The 18,824-nt window shown below is 42.3% G+C and overlaps 1 protein-coding gene across 2 annotated transcripts; it reads left to right on the top strand.

Moving 5' to 3' along the window:
* The first annotated feature begins 8,711 nt into the window (after positions 1 to 8,711).
* Positions 8,712 to 14,801, top strand: LOC117537302. 2 transcript variants are annotated; one of them, XM_034202485.1, is made up of 2 exons: positions 8,712 to 9,071; positions 9,171 to 14,801. In XM_034202485.1, exon 2 carries the CDS (start codon positions 10,057 to 10,059, stop codon positions 14,665 to 14,667), a length of 4,611 nt encoding a protein of 1,536 aa, XP_034058376.1. In that variant the 5' UTR covers positions 8,712 to 9,071; positions 9,171 to 10,056; the 3' UTR covers positions 14,668 to 14,801. The 2 variants fall into 2 exon arrangements, with proteins under 2 accessions (XP_034058376.1, XP_034058377.1); XM_034202486.1 differs by having other exon boundaries at positions 8,712 to 10,718; positions 11,423 to 14,801.
* The last annotated feature ends 4,023 nt before the right edge of the window (positions 14,802 to 18,824 follow it).

Here is an 18,824-nt window from a genome sequence, read left to right as displayed (position 1 = left end):
CATAGCGATGGTAACTTATTTTGTTGTTTTTCATTATCTGAGCCAGTGGTAGCATGTAGATGTTAAAGAGAAGAGGCCCCAGGATGGAGCCTTGAGGTACCCACTGATATTAGGTGGACATAGGGACAACACATTTGCTGTACCTGATGCAGAGGCACTGACTGCTTGTCTGATTTTCTGAATTTTGTCAGTGAAGAAGGAGGCAAAATCATTGCATTGGTGGATAGAAATTCAGAGGCTACTGACACTGGGGGGTTAGTTAGTCTGTCGACGGTAGCAAACAAGGCACGTGCGTTGTTTTTGATAATGATGTCAGAGAAGAAAGACTGTCGTGCGTTTTTCAATTCCAAATTATAAAGGCCAAGTCTCTCTTTTTAGATTTCAAAGTGAACCTGGAGATTTGTTTTTTCGCCACCTGCGTTCAGCTTTCACAGTCATGGCCTTTCTCCATGGAGATATTTTCTAGCCAGACACTTCCTTTACCTTAGTTGGAGCAATGGCATCTATAACATTTTAAATTTTTGAATTAAAATGATCTACTAGCTCATTTACTAAGATGTTAGCAGGGGCAAGTGTGGAAGAAAAATTCTGAGTAAACATTTCCCTAGTATTTTCAGTTAGATATTGCTTTGTAGTTACCTCTTTTTGAACATTTTTGTGAACAGAAATAGAGCTCTCAAAGAAAACACAGGAATGGTCAGAGAGTGCAACATCAGTCACCACAACCTTAGAGATATTCAGACCCTTTGAGATAATTAAGTCCAGAGTGTGCCCCTTATTTTGCGTGGGCTCCGTCACATGCTGAGTCAGTCCATAGCTATCAAGAACACAAAACAGTTCTTTAGCCCCTCTGTCCTGGGGGTTTTCAACATGGATGTTAAAATCACCAACAATGACTAGATGGTCAAAGTCAATACACACTATAGACAGCAGTTCGGTAAAATCATCAAAAAAGCTTGCACAGTATTTGGGTGGTCTATAGATATTTAGGAACATTTCAGCTGAAGGGCCACATATTCAAAAGAAGCAAAGTTCCCATAAGGTGTCTTCCTGCATTGAATGGAATCATTGAACAGAATAGCAACTCCACCCCCTTTCTTTTGCATTCTTTCCTGACTCATAAAACTAAAGTTGGGAGGGGTTGATTCGATAAGAACGGCATGTCCTTGAAAGAGTTGAGAGTGCCATACGCCCTTGAGCCTGGACCCAGCAAATATCAGTTTGCAGCGTTTTGTACACACACATGCCTATCAGGCTTTGAAGGGGAGGGAGGACCCACCACTCTGCTCCTCTCATCATAGGAGGGCAGGGTGAGGGCTACACTGTAGAAAGGGGGGTTTGGAAATCTGCTTCCATCTTTCTTGTATTGTTTTGGTTTGGATGATTGTGGTAGGCATGGTGATGAAGCCGGGGGAGATGGTGCGCGTTTCTGCTTCGGTGATTTTGGTGGGCGTCGTTGAGGGGCGGGGCAGGACATGCTGCCAACCCTGCGTATCGCCTTCATGTGGTCATCGAACTCCAGGGGGGAGGGCGAGGGTGAAAGGGTGAGCGGAGAGTAGAGAGAGCTGGGGGATGAATGAAGAGTATCCTCAAAGGCGTTGACAGGGGTGGTGACGGGCAGTGGAGACTCCTCCATTTGTGTCATAGGTCTGCCATAATCAGAACATTCCTCAGGCGGGTGCATTGATACTTCTTCAGGGTTTTCTGTGCGATGTGTTGTGTCTTTCTCCTGTTTTGATTCCTCTTGTTGCTTGTCCTTGGCAGAGGGAACAGATTGATGACGCAGGCAGTTGAATATGTTAGAGATAAACAATTTCACTCCTGACTTGTTCAGGCAAACTCCATTTGCCTTATACAGTAAAGATGTCTGCGATCCCAGAAAAAGTTAAAATTGTCAATAAAATGGACATAATGGTCAGTACAGGCAGTTGAAAGCCAGGTGTTCAGTGCAAACAGCCTGCTGAATCTCTCCACTCCTCTTCTGACTGGCGGTAGAGGGCCACTGATGAACACCTCCGCATTTAGAGAGCTGACAGTTTTCAACAGACATTTACATTTTTTGTAGTTCTTCCTTTAGCATCTGTCCACGACTGTTTCCTAGTATGAATAGGGGTTGAAGAGGCGCTCTTCCTGGGTGATAACAATGCAGGCCAGCCGGTCGCATCACAGATTTCAGAGCGCTGGGCTCTGCCTGTTATTCGTCCTCCCAAATCCCATGGAAATGATTTACTCTTAGGCTTTGCACCCAGAGTTCCAGGGAGGACTACCACTTGTAGATTTATTACCCGGTACACAGCCCTCCTGTTCCTTGGAATCCTTGTAGCTGCTAATTAGCTGTGAGTTAGCATACCCTTTTCCATTATTTTGCAACACTGGTAAAGTGGTGTCATTCCCACGACATAGTCCATTCACTTCCACGTTAACTTCCAACCGTTGCATTTTCATTTCCAACACAGCCATCTTCTGTAGAAGTTTGTGGAAGTCATCTGTAGAGAACGGAGGCATTTTTCTACCAACTAGCTTAAGCTAAATAGCATGCAATAGCCTACCAGGCTTTAGCTGTTGCTAGGCCACGCTACTGTAAGACTGAGGTCGTCGTAAAAATGTTGAAATATGGCTGAAACCCTCCGTCTATTTATGAAGATGAACTGTCCCAGTGATAAGTCAATGTCCAGGAGCCGCTGCTCGAAGTTTTCAGAGAATAAGAATAGGAAAATCAGCATAAAAAGTAAGCAGAGGAAAAAAAAAAAAAGTAAGCAAGCGGAAAAGCGTCTGCACTGTCAGAAAGATAAGCACAAAAGTATAAGGGTAGACTTATTGTAAAGTGGTACCACATTGTTAAATGAATATATATATATATCCGTGTAATACATATGCATATACATCAGTGACGTGCGGTGAGGGCTGGTGAGGCACTGACTCTTTCAGAGTCAGATTTAGAAATATTATATTTTGACCTTAATCGAAATGTTCGGTTATTTTCAAAAGCTTTTTTAGTCTGATGCTTCGATTCATTTTAAACAGACTGTTCAACAAAAGGATACCCAAAATCTAAATATTGGATTGGTCTTTCTTAGTAAGATCCCATGTTCATTTCAATTGTGGTCTTACCTTGACTTGAAGATGAAGTCCATGCTATCCTTCTGGACAACAATCTCCATTACATTTTTGTAAAAGTCCTCCTTATCTTCCTCTAGTTTCAAAAGTCTAGTTTGTTATTCGTGTCTACCGTCCCTGCGTAGAATAACAGTAGCAACAAGAACCTGTGGGCTCACTTGTGCCCCCTTCAGTGCGGCAGAGTTTATGGCTGCTTCCCATGCTTTTTTCATTGCCGTTGTATGATGAGACCATCGAGCCTAAATATCATATATACGTGAAATAAGTTATTTAGAGACTATGGATGGCGAGGATAAATGTAATAAAGGGATCTACAAACATTACATTGGTGACATACAGTGAGATGGTGCAGGCATGCGCTTTGGGCCCGCTTTCCAGCCAGTTTCTGTGGGGTGACGCATTCTGAGGTGAGGCAGATCTCATCTGTGCCTCACCTCACCCCAGAGTAACTGGCTTGAGCGCGCTCACAAAATAAGTGCCCACGCTTCATTAGTGCCCGCGCTCCAGCCAGTTACTGTGGGCTTACTTGAGGCAGAGCTCGTCCCTGCCTCACTCCTCATCGCTCCCATGTAGTTGTAGCGGAGCTCGGCCAATTTGCTGATTTTGACTATAAAAAGCGATTGGAATCATACAGAAATCACACTTACAACACAGATCAGTGGAGACATTTTATTATTATTACTATTTCGTTTTTCATTAGTTGTTTTTCTGTTACATTGGAGTATGACAGGTGAGGCTCTGCCTCCCCTGACTGCACGTCGCTGATATACATACATGCAGCAAATATCTATACTCATACAAATCTACTGTATACATACACACATACATACATATGCTGCAGGCTATACCAATAGCAGATTGTTTTATAGAGTGTGGAATACATTTAAAATTAAATTCAAACTAATCTTGAGACCAAAGTGTGCTTAAATGCAATGTAAACTTATTTAGATAAATACATGTATTATGAGCTGCTCTGCTGAAGAGATGAAAAATAGCAGCAGATATAAACAGTCTCTTTATCAAATGTCAATGATTAAACAATACAGTATATTCCACAGACCTAATGGAAACCTGGCTTTTGGTTATCACCTGACCCTTGAGAGATGAATTATACCAACCTAAAGGGGCTGAAATTGAGATGGAGAACATGGTAGACATACCTGTTAAACATCAGCATATTAGCATTGTCTTTGAGAGCATGTAACCGTTTTGACGTTAACAGTTAGCTGAGAGCAAAGGAAAATCTTGGCAAACTCAGTTTACTATTTTTATTGTTATATTTACTGACCATTATTCAGCATTTTTTCCTTTATTTGACAGAAGACAATATAAATATGAGAGAGAGAATGGGAGAGAGTTAGGATGCAACAAAGACTGGGTGTTTCTCAATGTCGAGGACGCTTCCTTGGTAGGACATGTCTTCCGAGTCAGGTCCTTCAGAAGCGAGGCAAGAATCCTTCCTAGCCTCGGAAAACTAAGAATGGTGGAATAGGCTAACAGGTGTGCGTCATATGCGAGGCCCCGCCTTAAATGGAGCGCGATTTCCGCCAAAGATTTTGGAGATTGGTCCGTGCGCAAAGCATTGTGAGGATTTTAAGACCGCGGAGGATACACATGTCCAGCCTCGAAATGTCCCGCAACGAAGGACGCCGGCCGGTAGAATTCCAAGGATCCTGGACACTGGAACAGTCCTTCGGCGGGACTCCATGACGTAGTATCCTTGAAATAGTGTAGGAGCCTTCCTCGACATTGAAAAACACCCACTGAAACTTACATGAAAGGGGAAACAAGAACGGAGCATTTGGACCTGTAAATAAATCATTGACCTCCCGCTCTTCAGCCTTCCCACTCTCATAATGTACTGCTCTTAGTTTGAGTTGCCATATATATATATCAAATGTCCTCCAATAACTTGGCTGATTGCAGGTGGTGAGTGAGGAGCAGCATGTGATTGCTGAATGACAAGGGGATGAACATCTGGCTACGCTGTTATAAATAGGAAGGTGATGCCTCTGTAAAAGAACAACATTGACTATTGCGCTGTTAAAATGCAATCCAGATCTTCTCTCTGAGTCTGCCCTCAAATTAAAGCACTTAAACAAACAAGCTTTGATACAGCTGAGGAAATGTTATTAAGAGCGGCTTTATTAGAAGGTATGGCCCAAATTAAAAGCAATTGCCCGTCACTAAAACTATGTCCTGGATATGTATTTACTCCTCTGTGTGTGTGTGTGTGTGTGTGTGTGTGTGTGTGTGTGTGTGTGTGTGTGTGTGTGTGTGTGTGTGTGTGTGTGTGTGTGTGTGTGTGTGTGCGTGTGTGTGTGTGTGTGTGTGTGTGTGTGTGTCTGTGTGTGTGTGTTTACTCCCCTCCTTCTCTATCATGCAAATGAAGCAGAAGCTCACAGAATGGATGGCTGCTGTCACACTGAGGAGAAGGGCCAGATCTATTGGAGAAGAGAGAGAACCAGCATGAAAGACAGAGGTTGAGATAACGCGAGGAGTGTGAGACTGATGGCAGATGGTGTGCGAAAGATGGAGTCCTCTGCTTTTCCCATGCTTGCTGGGAAGAGAGCAGAGGTATGGGGCACCCTGAACACACAGTGATTGATTAGGGAATGGATTTTTCTTGCCACTGTGCTCCACCATCAACCTTGGGACTTATCTACTCACCGCTAAAACATAATCCTTTCCTTGACTTGCTGTGTTATTAATGAAAGACTTGCATGTCTAGTGTTATAAGTTATAACATGGCAGCACCACTGATAGAAAGCATGACAAATTACACGGTGTAAGTCACACGCTCTTTATTAAAGGTATGAGCATGACATTCAGTGAAATCCATTACACAACCTTTTATCTGTCCCTGGCAGTGCTCTGTTTGCTAGAGAAAAGAGGAAGGTAATTGGCTGTTGGTGTATTAATTCACTGTCTTAGTTGTTCATCTCTTGTGCTGATAACCTTGAGCCATTGTGTGGGGTTTTCTGTAAGAGAAACAGTTTTAAGTATTTGGACCTGAGAGGAACTTAATCTTTAAAGGTCCCATGTCATGGCAGTAGTTATACACATACCACTTTCGTCTCATTAGTATGCATAGAAAGTGACAGGTGGTGTGACAGGTCACACCTCTCCCTACTTATTAAGCCCCGCCCCACTTCCGGGCGTTGTTCATTGTTCATCTTACGTTTTTATCTATAAAGTTGGTACTAATGTTCCAGGTCTTATATAAATGAATCCTTGTTGATTGGTTGAAACAGCAGTGCTTCTATCAATTTGTGAACATGGTGACGGGATGAAGAGTTTGGATTTGACTGTAGATGTTAAGTTTAGAATCATTTGTAAATGAGGCCCTGAACAGAAAATACTCAGATAACAAGCTGAACAGACAAAAGCGATCTTAACATCGTACACAACAACGTGATCAAACCCTGAATCAGTCTCAAAACGAAGACTTCTCGGAGTTCCACTCTGCCTGCAAAATTATTTTGACAAATCTTGTATTATCTACCCAGATTTGGTTTTGCTGTTAAAATTACAAAACTACTCTTTCCTTTTCAGAAACAGCTCTGGCTCCCCTGTTGTCTGAGACACTGTAGCTGTAGACAATATCATTTATTTCCTGCTAGGGATTCATTTTCTCCAGAGATGTAACTGCTTTGTGTTTCAACCACACTACATTTGCACTGAGTAGTACCCAGGAGTGCTTCCACAAAGCCTGATGGGTGGTTAGGAATGAAGTGCGTGGTTGCATCAAATTAAATAAAGAGCACTAGATTACATTTTGTTCATCATGCTACTTCTGCACCTGAGTTCTCATGAGTAGCATCAATAAGAATGACTGGCTAACCCAGGGGTGGGCAAACTTTTTGGCTCGGGGGCCACTGTGAGTTTTAAATTTGACAGACGGACCGGGCCAGTAGCAGATCGGTAAAAAAATATTTAGCTGTCCACTCCTCATTATACACTCGGCACTCAATGTTGACTTTTCTTTGGTCCACTCATTGTTACAGATGCAGGTTCAAAGGTGAATTATGTTCAAAGGTGAATTATTGCGTCATTGCGTCATCGTTTGCGTCATGACGTAACCGTTTACGTGCCTTCTTATGACCCACACAGCGTTTTACGTCGCTGATTTTCTCCGCAACACCGCTCACAACAACATCAATAGAGGACTGCGTCGGGTGGTTTTTAATTATACGAAGCCAGATTATATTAAAGAACTACTTCTCCAACCTTGTACCTTTCTCCAGAGTGCCGTAGTGTATTGTTTATTAATGTGGTTCAGCTGCATTACCGCCCGCTGCAGTGCTGCTCGTCTACCGGAGTTTATTCTCCCGTTAACTCGCGGCAGCGGCCGCTGTAAAGTTTTCACTGTCTGACCGTCACACAAGCAGCTGATAAATATCCCCCATCCCCATAAGTGAATGTGTTTTAGTCTGAAAGCTGTTTGGCATCACAACGCTGTTATGAAAGTTTCTCTGGCATTCTACAGGTGATGTTAGCTAATCAGACTATCTTACTTGTTGCTATCATATTGTGGCATAAGACGTTTTCTACACGCATATTTTACTGGCGTAGTTTTCGTTATGATTTTACTTGTGATGGCCACATGTAGCCCATGTATTGATTCCATCCGATAGTTGCAATAATACAAAACAAAAGGAAAACATCTGCGTCTTCACAATGGTCAATAACAGTGAACGGATGGTCATTAAAGTAAGGTAAAATAAACAGAATCACACTAAGCCTGGTTAGTGTTGCCTGACTTTATATAGGCATAAGTGTGTGGTCGCGTTCTAGTCACTTTTCTCAGCGCTACTGCTTGTTACAACTTGTATTCGCCGATCTTGCCGGGTTGCCGAGTGGGGCCAGCTGAGAGAATAGACCAGACTCCAGCAAAGGTAAATTGTGTCTAGAGTGCGCCATCTAGTGGGATCAACTGAAATGCCGGGTATTGCAGGATAAAGGCAAAATTAATGCGGTCTTTACTATAATTTGGAAAATGTTGTACCAATATTCGGCGGGCCGGATTCAAAAGCCCAACGTATATGGCCCGCGGGCCTTAGTTTGCCCATGCCTGGGCTAACCTCTACATTACAGAAAACCCTTCTATCCTTCTGTAATGAAAATTGCTTCTATGTTCAGTCACCTGCGGCATAATGCACCAGGTAAGGGATCCATAAAGAGGGGTTAGCTGCCTCAGCTTTTACTGAAATGGTGTATGTGGAAAATGTTAAATTATGTGTGAGCTGGGAAAACCATCTCGTCCGAGAACCTAACATCAGATTTTGGTCTGAGTTTACCAGAAAGTGATAATAACCTGATAATGTCCACTGACCCAGACAAGCCATAGAACACAGCCCTGCTCTCTCTATGTGCCTCATGTGGATTCTTTCCTCCTCTGAAAGCTGACTGAGTTTGCCTCCATGATGAAGCAAACATGGATTCTGTCATTGCCGCCCCTCCCTCATCAAAGAGCTTGCTTTGTCAGCGGGTCGCATCCTCACACTGCTGGCGGTTTGTTCCTCTGCTGCAGATCTGAAGCAACACGATCAGAAAAATGCACAGATGGAGATGCAGCCGGCACTGTCATTGTAAATGACGTAACGAAGTTGCCTTAATTAAAAGGAGTAACACGGTTAATGTCATAGTTCAATTGGATAAATGAATACTTTATTTCATGTTATTTATAATCGTTAAATATGGCATGATTTAATACAGTTTGTTTTACATCTTGGGCCGATATGCGTATGTGTTTCTTGTGCCTAGGAACTAATGTTTGTTCATGTGCTGGTACTGCGTGTTTTGCTGTTACACTGTACAACTCCATGTGGGTTGACGTCTTTTTGAAGCTCTGCTGAGGTCTGTGATAAAGTTTAGTGTGACGGGAGGTCTGTGACGAAGTTATGCAGAAAAGGAACTAAATTAATCTCCTTTCACGACAAGCGGCCAACGAGGTATTTGTTTTGTGTTTTCATTTTCTTGTTTTCATTCATATGTGTAGCACAATATGCTAATGTGTTTGGCTATGTATGCGTGTCATTTCGGTGTTGTAGTTCTCACGGCGTAACGGAAGAGGGAAGGCTACAGGATGAAAACTCCCAAGAAATAAACGCCCGTTTTAAAGAACCGACCTGTGTCTGTGTCGTGAAAAGAGCTACAGTGAGAACTCGCCTGCTCAGCGCGGGTGGGAAAGACAACGAGACTGGAGCGAGAGACGACGCTGCGTTCAAGGACCATCCAGCACATCAGAGAAGCAACGCCAGCGGTGCACTGTCGGCATGACGACCGCAAGCTACGGTGATTAGACTGTGTGAAAGTCGCAACATTTCAGGATAAAGTCAGGAAGTGCTCTACCACATCCTTCAAGTTAAAGGTGGTGTGAGAAGTGGTTAATCTGGAAATTGCAAATAAGGACTCAGGTCTATCATCTATGCTAAGCCTATGCTGGTGATGAAGCTAATGTGTTGGTGTTCATGAATGGTACATGTCAAAGGGTTTAAAGACGACAATTAATCATATAAGAAAGTAAAGAAATTATAAGTTAATATTAAAGAAAGAATATATTATTTATAAGTTCAAGTTAAAAAAGAAGAACGTTTTCACATTTTATGAAAGGTATTACACTTAAAGGACAATTTACTTGAGCTTTAAAGGGTCATTCCACTGACAAAAACATTTTCTTTGTAAAGTACAAGTGATGTAATGCCTTTCTAAGCATATTTCACTACATTTAAGGTTTATTAGTAACAAGCTAAATCTTATTCTTATTCTTGTTATTGTTATTTTGTTGTAAAGCTGAGGTCAAGTTAAACTTGTTAATGAGTGCATACATTTGATAACCTCACTGATTACTTATGTATACATTCAGAGATCCAATTCAAGCTTAGTAGTTACACATGCTCTATTACAGTCGGTTATAAGTTATTAAGTCATCTCAAAATGTCAGAAGCAGGGACCTGCCACAAAAATGCCAAATCATCTGCTCAACTTGAAACAACAGAAACAGAGTTGGCAGAAGAAGTGGAAGAGCTACGAAGAAGTGAAAGAAATCGAACACTAACAGAAAAAGGAAAAGAACTCCAAGCTGAAAAGTTGAAAAGTGTACAACGTCACTACAGAATCGTCTATGAGAAATGGAGGTACCATGTGAGAATAGGCAAAGAAATACTGAATGATGACGCCTCCAAGGATGAATTGAGAGAGCTTATTGCAAATATAAAAAGCTCTTGCTCAGATGTAAAAGCCTTGTATGAAGAGTTACGTCTCATACATACTCCTGAACCGAACCTGCGACGCAGAGTTGATACATGCATATCACTCTCAGGATTCATTATTCGAAAGGCAGAGAGACAGCTTGAAGAGAATACAGCAGACTTAAAGGAAGAATCTTGGCCCGATGTTGGATCTGTTCTAAACTCAACTGACTCTTCATTATCTCCACTGTCTTGTCGATCAAAGTGTAGCTCCGCTCATTCTAGTCTTCTCAAAAGATTTGAAGCTGCAGCTGAAGCCGCTGCATCTCAGGAAGTCCTAGCAGTTTTAGGTGAACAAGAAAAGGAAGCAACAGAACTTCAAAGGCTGGAGACTGAAGATAAAAAACAGATGGCACAATTTGAGTTCGAAAGGCAAGCCAGACTTCAGGCAATGCAAGAAAAGCGCAGTAAGCTTGAACGCCTAGAAGAGGTTAAAAAGCTGAAAGCCGCAAGAGCTCGAGTCAAGGTGTACAATCGAATGGAAGAAAATTATGAAGCAATCGACTCACTGTATGATGTTGAACCAGCTAGAGAAACCCAAGCTCTGTACTCCACAACTCCACCATTCGTTTATCAGTCTCAGCCAGTAACAGCACAAGTCATCAATGCTTCAAGTCCTCCGTTCATACCTCAACCTCTACAACCTGCAAGTCAAGCTTATAGTCTCCACAGTCCACAGCAAGTACCACAAGCTCTACCAACCTCAATGCCCTTAGCTCAGATGCAGAATAGTGCTGACTTGGTTAAAATACTAGCAGAAGCAATAAGTGCAAATCACCTTCCAACACCAGAGCCTGCATTATTCACAGGAGATCCTTTGAAATTCAAAGACTGGCAACTATCCTTTGAAACTTTAATAGACAGGAAAAACATTCCAAAGAATGAAAAACTGTATTACCTTAGAAAGTACATAGGAGGTGCTGTAAAGAAAGCAGTAGAAGGATTCTTCCTGTTAGGCACCGAAGCAGCATATGACTCTGCCTGGCAGCTGTTAGAAAAATGTTTTGGAGACCCATTTATTATTGGGAAGTCCTTCAGAGACAAGCTACATGGATGGCCAAAGATAAGCTCTAAAGATGGCAGCGAACTAAGAGAATTTGCAGACTTCCTTAAGAGCTGTGAGGCTGCAATGCCCCACATTAAGACATTAGAAGTACTGAATGACTGCAACGAGAGTCAACAAATATTGATGAAACTGCCAGATTGGTTGGTATCCGGCTGGAACCGAAAAGCAATGGAGGCCAGACATGCAAATGGTGGTTACCCACCATTCAAAGTGTTTGTAGATTTCATATCAAAGGAAGCAGATCTCGCATGTGATCCCATATCCTCGATACAAGCTATCAGGAGTGTCGAAAGTGAAAAAACAAAGAATCCAATAAGCCAAACTATTCAAGCAAAGACACTGTCCACAAACACAACACAAAGTAGCATCCCAACATGCATCTTCTGCAAAGGAACAGGACACGTCCTCCCAAAGTGTAGAAAGTTTGTAGAAAAGACAGTTGAAGATCGCATCAAGTTTGTGTATGCAGAAAGGCTATGCTTTGGATGTTTGAATACTGGTCATCAGTCAAAGGCGTGCAATGACAAAAGCACATGTGAAAAGTGTCAGAGGAGACATCCAACGTGTTTGCATGACGACAAGTTCAAAGGCAAAATGTCAACAACCTTTAATGGAGACGACATCTCAAAGGACAAAACAGACACCAAAGAAATCGCTGCAACCACCAACAGAGTCATACAAGAAGGCCCAAGCACACAAACGTCCGCAATCATACCAGTCTGGGTCTCATCCACAAAACAGCCAGAACAAGAAGTTCTTGTCTACGCACTCTTGGACACACAGAGTGACACGACTTTCATTCTAGATGAAGTGGCCCAAAATCTTGACACAAACAAAGAAAATGTTCGTTTGCGGCTATCTACAATGTCAACAAAGTCAACAGTCATACCCTGTCAGAAACTGACAGAACTTCAAGTGAGGGGATACGACCTGGAAAAAATGATTCCTTTGCCACCTCTTTTCACAAGAGAGTTCATTCCAGTTGACAGGTCACACATTCCTACCTCAGAGACAGCTCTAAAATGGCCACATTTGGAACAGTTGGCAGACAAGATTCCACCACCATTGGATTGCGAAGTAGGTCTTTTAATCGGATATAACTGTCAGCAAGCCCTTCTTCCAAGAGAGATCCTATCCGGTAAAGACAATTATCCATATGCACAGCGGACGGATCTTGGCTGGAGTATCGTCGGTTGCTCGAATCCAGCAAAGGATTACTGTGACACAATAGGAACTAGTCACAGAATCGTAGTGCGACAAGTAACACCTGCTGTCCAGCCAGCAATTCAGCTGAAGAGAGAAGTACACTTTGAGTTGTCGTCAGCTGTGACTTCAGTACGCAATGGTGATGTCATCAAACGCGAGCTGGAGATTGAAAACCTGCAAGAATATTACTGGACTGACTCAAAGGTAGTCCTTGGTTACTTGAACAACGATGCCAAGAGTTTCCACACGTTTGTTGCCAACCGTATCCAGCGCATAAGATCTAGCACCAACCCTGAACAATGGCGACATGTTAGCTCTGAAAATAACCCAGCCGACTACGCCTCAAGGGGGCTGAGCGCAGTTCAGCTCAAAGAGTCTAACTGGCTAAAAGGACCTGACTTTCTTTTCCAGCTGAACCTTCCATGTGAAGAGAAGGTGAGAGCAGTGGAAACAGACGATCCTGAACTTCGCAAAGTTCATGTTCACACAGTCAAAACTAAGGAAGAAAATTCACTGTTGAACCGCTTCTCTAAGTTTTCTGACTGGTCCAGGACAGTGAGAGCTGTCGCAAGACTCAAGAGATTTGTCAGAGAATCCAGGAGACTTCAGCCAAGAACTAATGAAGCAACTAACCTTGCAGAAAGAAGAGAAGCAGAAATCTTTATTATCAAGCTGGTGCAAGAAGAGGCCTTCACCGAAGAAATTAAAACAGTTCAGCTTCAAAAGGGAAGCACCTTGAACAAGCACAACAAGCTACACCTGTTGAATGCCTTCCTGGACAAGAACAATGTTCTTAGGGTGGGAGGACGGCTATCTCAATCAGCCTTACATCATGACATAAAACATCCTGCAATACTTCCGAAGAAAGCTCATGTGTCCGCCTTGCTCGTCAAACATCATCATGAGCGTGTACATCACCAAGGAAGAGGCATGACAATGAATGAGGTACGTGCGAATGGAATATGGATCCTGGGATGTGGAAATGTAGTTTCATCACACATCTACAAGTGTGTAAAATGTAGGAAATACAGAAGAACCACAGAGACTCAACAAATGGCCGATCTGCCAGAGGACAGAACCGAGACATCCACTCCGTTTACTTACTGCGGTATAGATTGTTTTGGTCCCTTTATTGTGAAGGAAGGAAGAAAGGAGGTAAAACGATATGGATTGTTGTTTACCTGCCTATGCTCCAGAGCGGTGCATATAGAGACGCTAGACGATTTGACGACAGATGCCTTCATGAATGCACTTCGAACAATGGTAGCAATCAGAGGACCTGTGCGCCAATTACGATGCGACCAAGGAACAAACTTCATTGGTGCCAAGAGGGAGTTTTCTGAGTTGCTCAAAGGAATGGATCAGGAACGTCAACGAGCAATTGGTTGCGAATTTGTAATGAATGTTCCTTCAGCAAGCCATATGGGAGGAGTCTGGGAACGCCAAATCAGAACGATTCGAAGCATTCTGACAGTCATGTTAGACAAGTCTGCAAGCAGACTAGACACCACAACTCTGAGAACATTCCTTTACGAAACAATGGCAATAATTAACAGCAGGCCGTTAAGTGTTGAACACCTCCACGATCTTACTGGTCCAGAGCCTCTCACTCCCAACCACATAATAACCATGAAGTCATCAGTTATTCTGCCCCCTCCTGGAGAGTTCTGTAAAGAAGACCTCTATCTGCGCAAGAGATGGAGAAGAGTGCAGTTCTTAGCCAATGAGTTCTGGCGAAGATGGAAACGAGAATACCTGCTAAACCTCCAACAGCGGCAGAAATGGCCAAAGGCATCACAAAATTCACAAGTAGATGACATTGTCATTCTGCGAGACGACAACCTACCAAGAAATGAGTGGAAGCTCGCCAGAGTTGTAGAAACTCACCCTGGAACAGACGGCTTGGTGCGAAAGCTAAAGTTACTAGTCAGTAACACTACACTTGATAAAGGAAAACCACACACTAGACTAGTCTACCTCGAAAGACCTATTCATAAGGTAGTCACTTTACTTCAGGCCACTTAAGTCCCATACATGAGAGTATAGTCATACACACTGAAAACACTTGACTGTTTCTTTGCATTTTGTTTGAACGAAATCCCACATTTGAGTTAATGAGTGATTTGGTGGGAGTGTAAATGACGTAACGAAGTTGCCTTAATTAAAGGAGTAACACGGTTAATGTCATAGTTCAATTGGATAAATGAATACTTTATTTCATGTTATTTATAATCGTTAAATATGGCATGATTTAATACAGTTTGTTTTACATCTTGGGCCGATATGCGTATGTGTTTCTTGTGCCTAGGAACTAATGTTTGTTCATGTGCTGGTACTGCGTGTTTTGCTGTTACACTGTACAACTCCATGTGGGTTGACGTCTTTTTGAAGCTCTGCTGAGGTCTGTGATAAAGTTTAGTGTGACGGGAGGTCTGTGACGAAGTTATGCAGAAAAGGAACTAAATTAATCTCCTTTCACGACAAGCGGCCAACGAGGTATTTGTTTTGTGTTTTCATTTTCTTGTTTTCATTCATATGTGTAGCACAATATGCTAATGTGTTTGGCTATGTATGCGTGTCATTTCGGTGTTGTAGTTCTCACGGCGTAACGGAAGAGGGAAGGCTACAGGATGAAAACTCCCAAGAAATAAACGCCCGTTTTAAAGAACCGACCTGTGTCTGTGTCGTGAAAAGAGCTACAGTCATACCTCATGTCCCCTTTTAACTCGGGTCTTTGAAGATGCTCCTGGGCTTAATGGACAAATGAGGAGAGCTGAATTCAATCTTTCTTCATCATCAGCACGTATAGTAACGTGTTTACCTTATTTATTTGAGAGTGTGTCTATTATCATGGAGTGTGAAGATTTTTCTGCTCAGATCAGAAACAAATTATTAAAGGGGAAACTATTAATGAACTGAGATTTAACAGCATCATTACATACATCTTTAAAGTCCTAAGCCATGTTTCCTTCTGCTTTTGTAGGCGATGAAGATGTTTTCCACTCAGCCTCCCAAACCCCCCGTCTTCTCCGCCTCCGTCACACATGTCACAACTAATTTTTAGCAGATATGCATGAGTGCTCAGTGGGAGGGCAAATCCAGACCAGATTGTATAGAAGTATTTCATGTGTGTGCAGTATGCGGCTGTAAATACTCATGAGTGGATTTTAAGATTAATCCCCTGAGATATGACGCTAAAGATTTTAATGCAGAAGGGATTAGCTTTCACTTTGACGGACTGTTTATTGAGTCTGATGGACTTGAGGGAACTCCCTTCTTTCTCAGGTATAGATTTGAGTATCGATGTATTGAACATTTCACTTTATTGCTTCTCATCTCTTCTTTAACCCCACTTTTATCCTCCTCCAATGTTCCCTCTGTGTATTATCAAACATCTCCATCTGTTTGAACTCCACCACTTTTTCTAGACACCCCACCCCCACCCGACCCTTAGCTTGATATCCTCTTCCTAACTTTCATTCTGGCTCAGTGATGTATCAAAATCTTGAGACGTATATTAGCCAAATATGTTAACATTTTAGATGGAGCTCCTCCTGCCTGCAAAAGCTACCAGCATTGAAGCAATAGTTCAACATCTTGTGTAATATGTTATGTATTGTCGATATGCAATCTCAGGTGAGAAGATCAATATCACCTCCTTGTCTGTGTGAGAGCGGAGCTCGAGATTGGAAACAGGCAGAACAAAGCTAATCTGATAGTTTCAAGCTCAATTGAAGTAATCATTCGGGGATTGTCAAGAAAATGGAGAAGGTGCTGCACATATGTCGGCTGGGAGAAGAACATTGGTTGTTGTAACAGCATACAAGAATAGCACTACAACTTAAGTGAAGTAAGTGAGCTTTAAAGATGCTAGCAGGTGTATATTTAAGTGTCAGGCTAGCCGTTTTTCAATTGAATCCAGCCTTAATGCAAAGCTAGGCTATCCATCTTAGGGTAGATCAGGGATACTCAACTCGCTTTGCCTGGAGGACACAATTAAGAAATTACATGAGGACAGCTAAGCTAAATGACTCCTGACCATAGCTCCATTCTGATTGGACACATCGTGGAGCGGTATCGTCATTCTAGTCTAAGTCTCGGCAAGAAAGCAAATAAGCATATATCTGTAATGTTGAACTATTGCTTTAAAGGTCCCATGTCATGCTCTTCTGGTTATTACCCGTCCCCTTGTGTGTTATGAAGGTTTTTCTGCATGTAAACGGTCTGCAAAGTCACAAACCCTCAAAGTACACCCTGTAGCGAGTAAAACTCTAACACAGAAAATACCTGTCTATGTCCCAGAACGCCTCGTTGGCGATTTCTTATCAGCCATTGTTTTCATCCTGGGTATGGTGATGTGCCCATACCCAAATGGACCAATCTGTGGAGCCGTTATGCTACGTCCACAAAGCTGTTACGTTACGTCCACAGAGCAGTTAGGTTAAGGACATCCCTCACACACACAGACTCAATCAATTTGCAGACTGCAGGGGTGTGTGTGTGTGTGTGTGTGTGTGTGTGTGTGTGTGTGTGTGTGTGTGTGTGTGTGTGTGTGTGTGTGTGTGTGTGTGTGTGTGTGTGTGTGTGTGTGTGTGTGTGTGTGTGTGTGTGTGTGTGTGTGTGTGTGTGTGTGTGTGTGTGTGTGTGTGTGTGTGTGTGTGTGTGTGTGTGTGTGTGTGTGTGTGTGTGTGGGCTGGGTTTCGCTGTGTCTCGCTGTGTCTCGCTGTCTCACAGATGGCCACTGGGCTCATAGGGAGGGGGGGGCAGGAGCTCCAACAAGCCGTTTAGGACAGAGAGTGAATACTCATACTAGACAGAGATGCTGTTTGAGAAACCAATGTGATTTTGGAAAATTGAACAATATAAATCTATTTTAGTATAACTCAACAATGGAATTATGATCAGTAGATGGCCATGAGTATACATGGCCATGGCATAATACACATACCACTTTCATCTCATTAGTATGCATAGAAAGTGACAGGTGGTGCTTCTAAACCCCGCCCCCTCCAGCGGATGTCCCGCCCCCACTTCCGGTTTTCAAAATAAAATATAAAAATAATTTAAAAATGAGAAAAATTAAAATGCTGCCCCTACCGGTCGCCCCCACTTCCGGTTTTCAAAATAAAATATTAAAATAATTTAAAAATGAGAAAAATAAAAATGCTGCCCCTACCGGTTTTACAAAAATAATTAAAAAATGAATCACATTAGTATGCATAGGATCAATGTCCCGCCACCTAACCACTTCCTGTGCCCCTAATCCCGTATACAGTATTGACTGTAACTTACAAATACTTGCAAATAACATGAAATATAGCAACCATATATTTAAAAAAAGTAATGTCAATCTTTCTAACCCCTCCTTGCTCTAAAGAGTTCCGTGAAAAGTTTTGTGAACAGTCTGGACATGTCTGAAGACAAGTCAGGACAAGTGTGAGGGAAATCATAAAACCCCCGACATCCTCTACAGTCAAATGGTGTGTTTAATAGTGATACCTAAGGGTATTCTCTTTTAGTATATGGATTTGTGAACTAATGTGTAATTTCTTTTATTAACTATAACTGCACAGGATCATTCTAAGAAGAGTGAGAGGGCTAATGAGCCAGCACCATACCTCCTCTATGCATTTTCTTGACCTGTATCTGATCTTGAAAAACTTGACTCTTTTAAAAAAAGTTATTTTTCATCTATCATTTTCAACCATGCAGCAAGAGATCAAATTTAAGAATAAGTAATAGTTTGTCACGATTTTACGGGAAATAGTCAGTGCGCGATGTCACATCTTAAAGACAGCTTGAACTGGATAAATGGTTAGTCTTTTTTCAAACATACCGTACGTTCTGCATGTTAGTATATCTGGTCAATCGATTTAGACCCTACTGCCCTCAATAGGGAAGTCACGCTTTGGGAAGAGGTGTTTCATTTCACAGATCCACCTTGATTTGTTGTTGTGAGGGGTGAAGGAAGAGGGACGGGGGAGGAAAATTCAGAGGATGAAGAAGCAGAAAACATAACTTGTTTTGTAAAACGGACAGCACGTCAGTTTCAAGAAAGACGACAATAATTAGTAGTTAGACATTTTGGATATCGTTCGTTCTGGCAGTACTATTCCGGGTCATTGGGAAACTTTTTGGGACCCATTTAAAACCATTTAAAAGAGACATTTTCTCTGTCGTTC

This window comes from Gymnodraco acuticeps, unplaced genomic scaffold (genome assembly GCF_902827175.1).
Source record: "Gymnodraco acuticeps unplaced genomic scaffold, fGymAcu1.1, whole genome shotgun sequence".
In the NCBI taxonomy this organism is placed as follows: domain Eukaryota; kingdom Metazoa; phylum Chordata; class Actinopteri; order Perciformes; family Bathydraconidae; genus Gymnodraco; species Gymnodraco acuticeps.
This window is presented reverse-complemented; position numbering and strand designations above follow the sequence as displayed.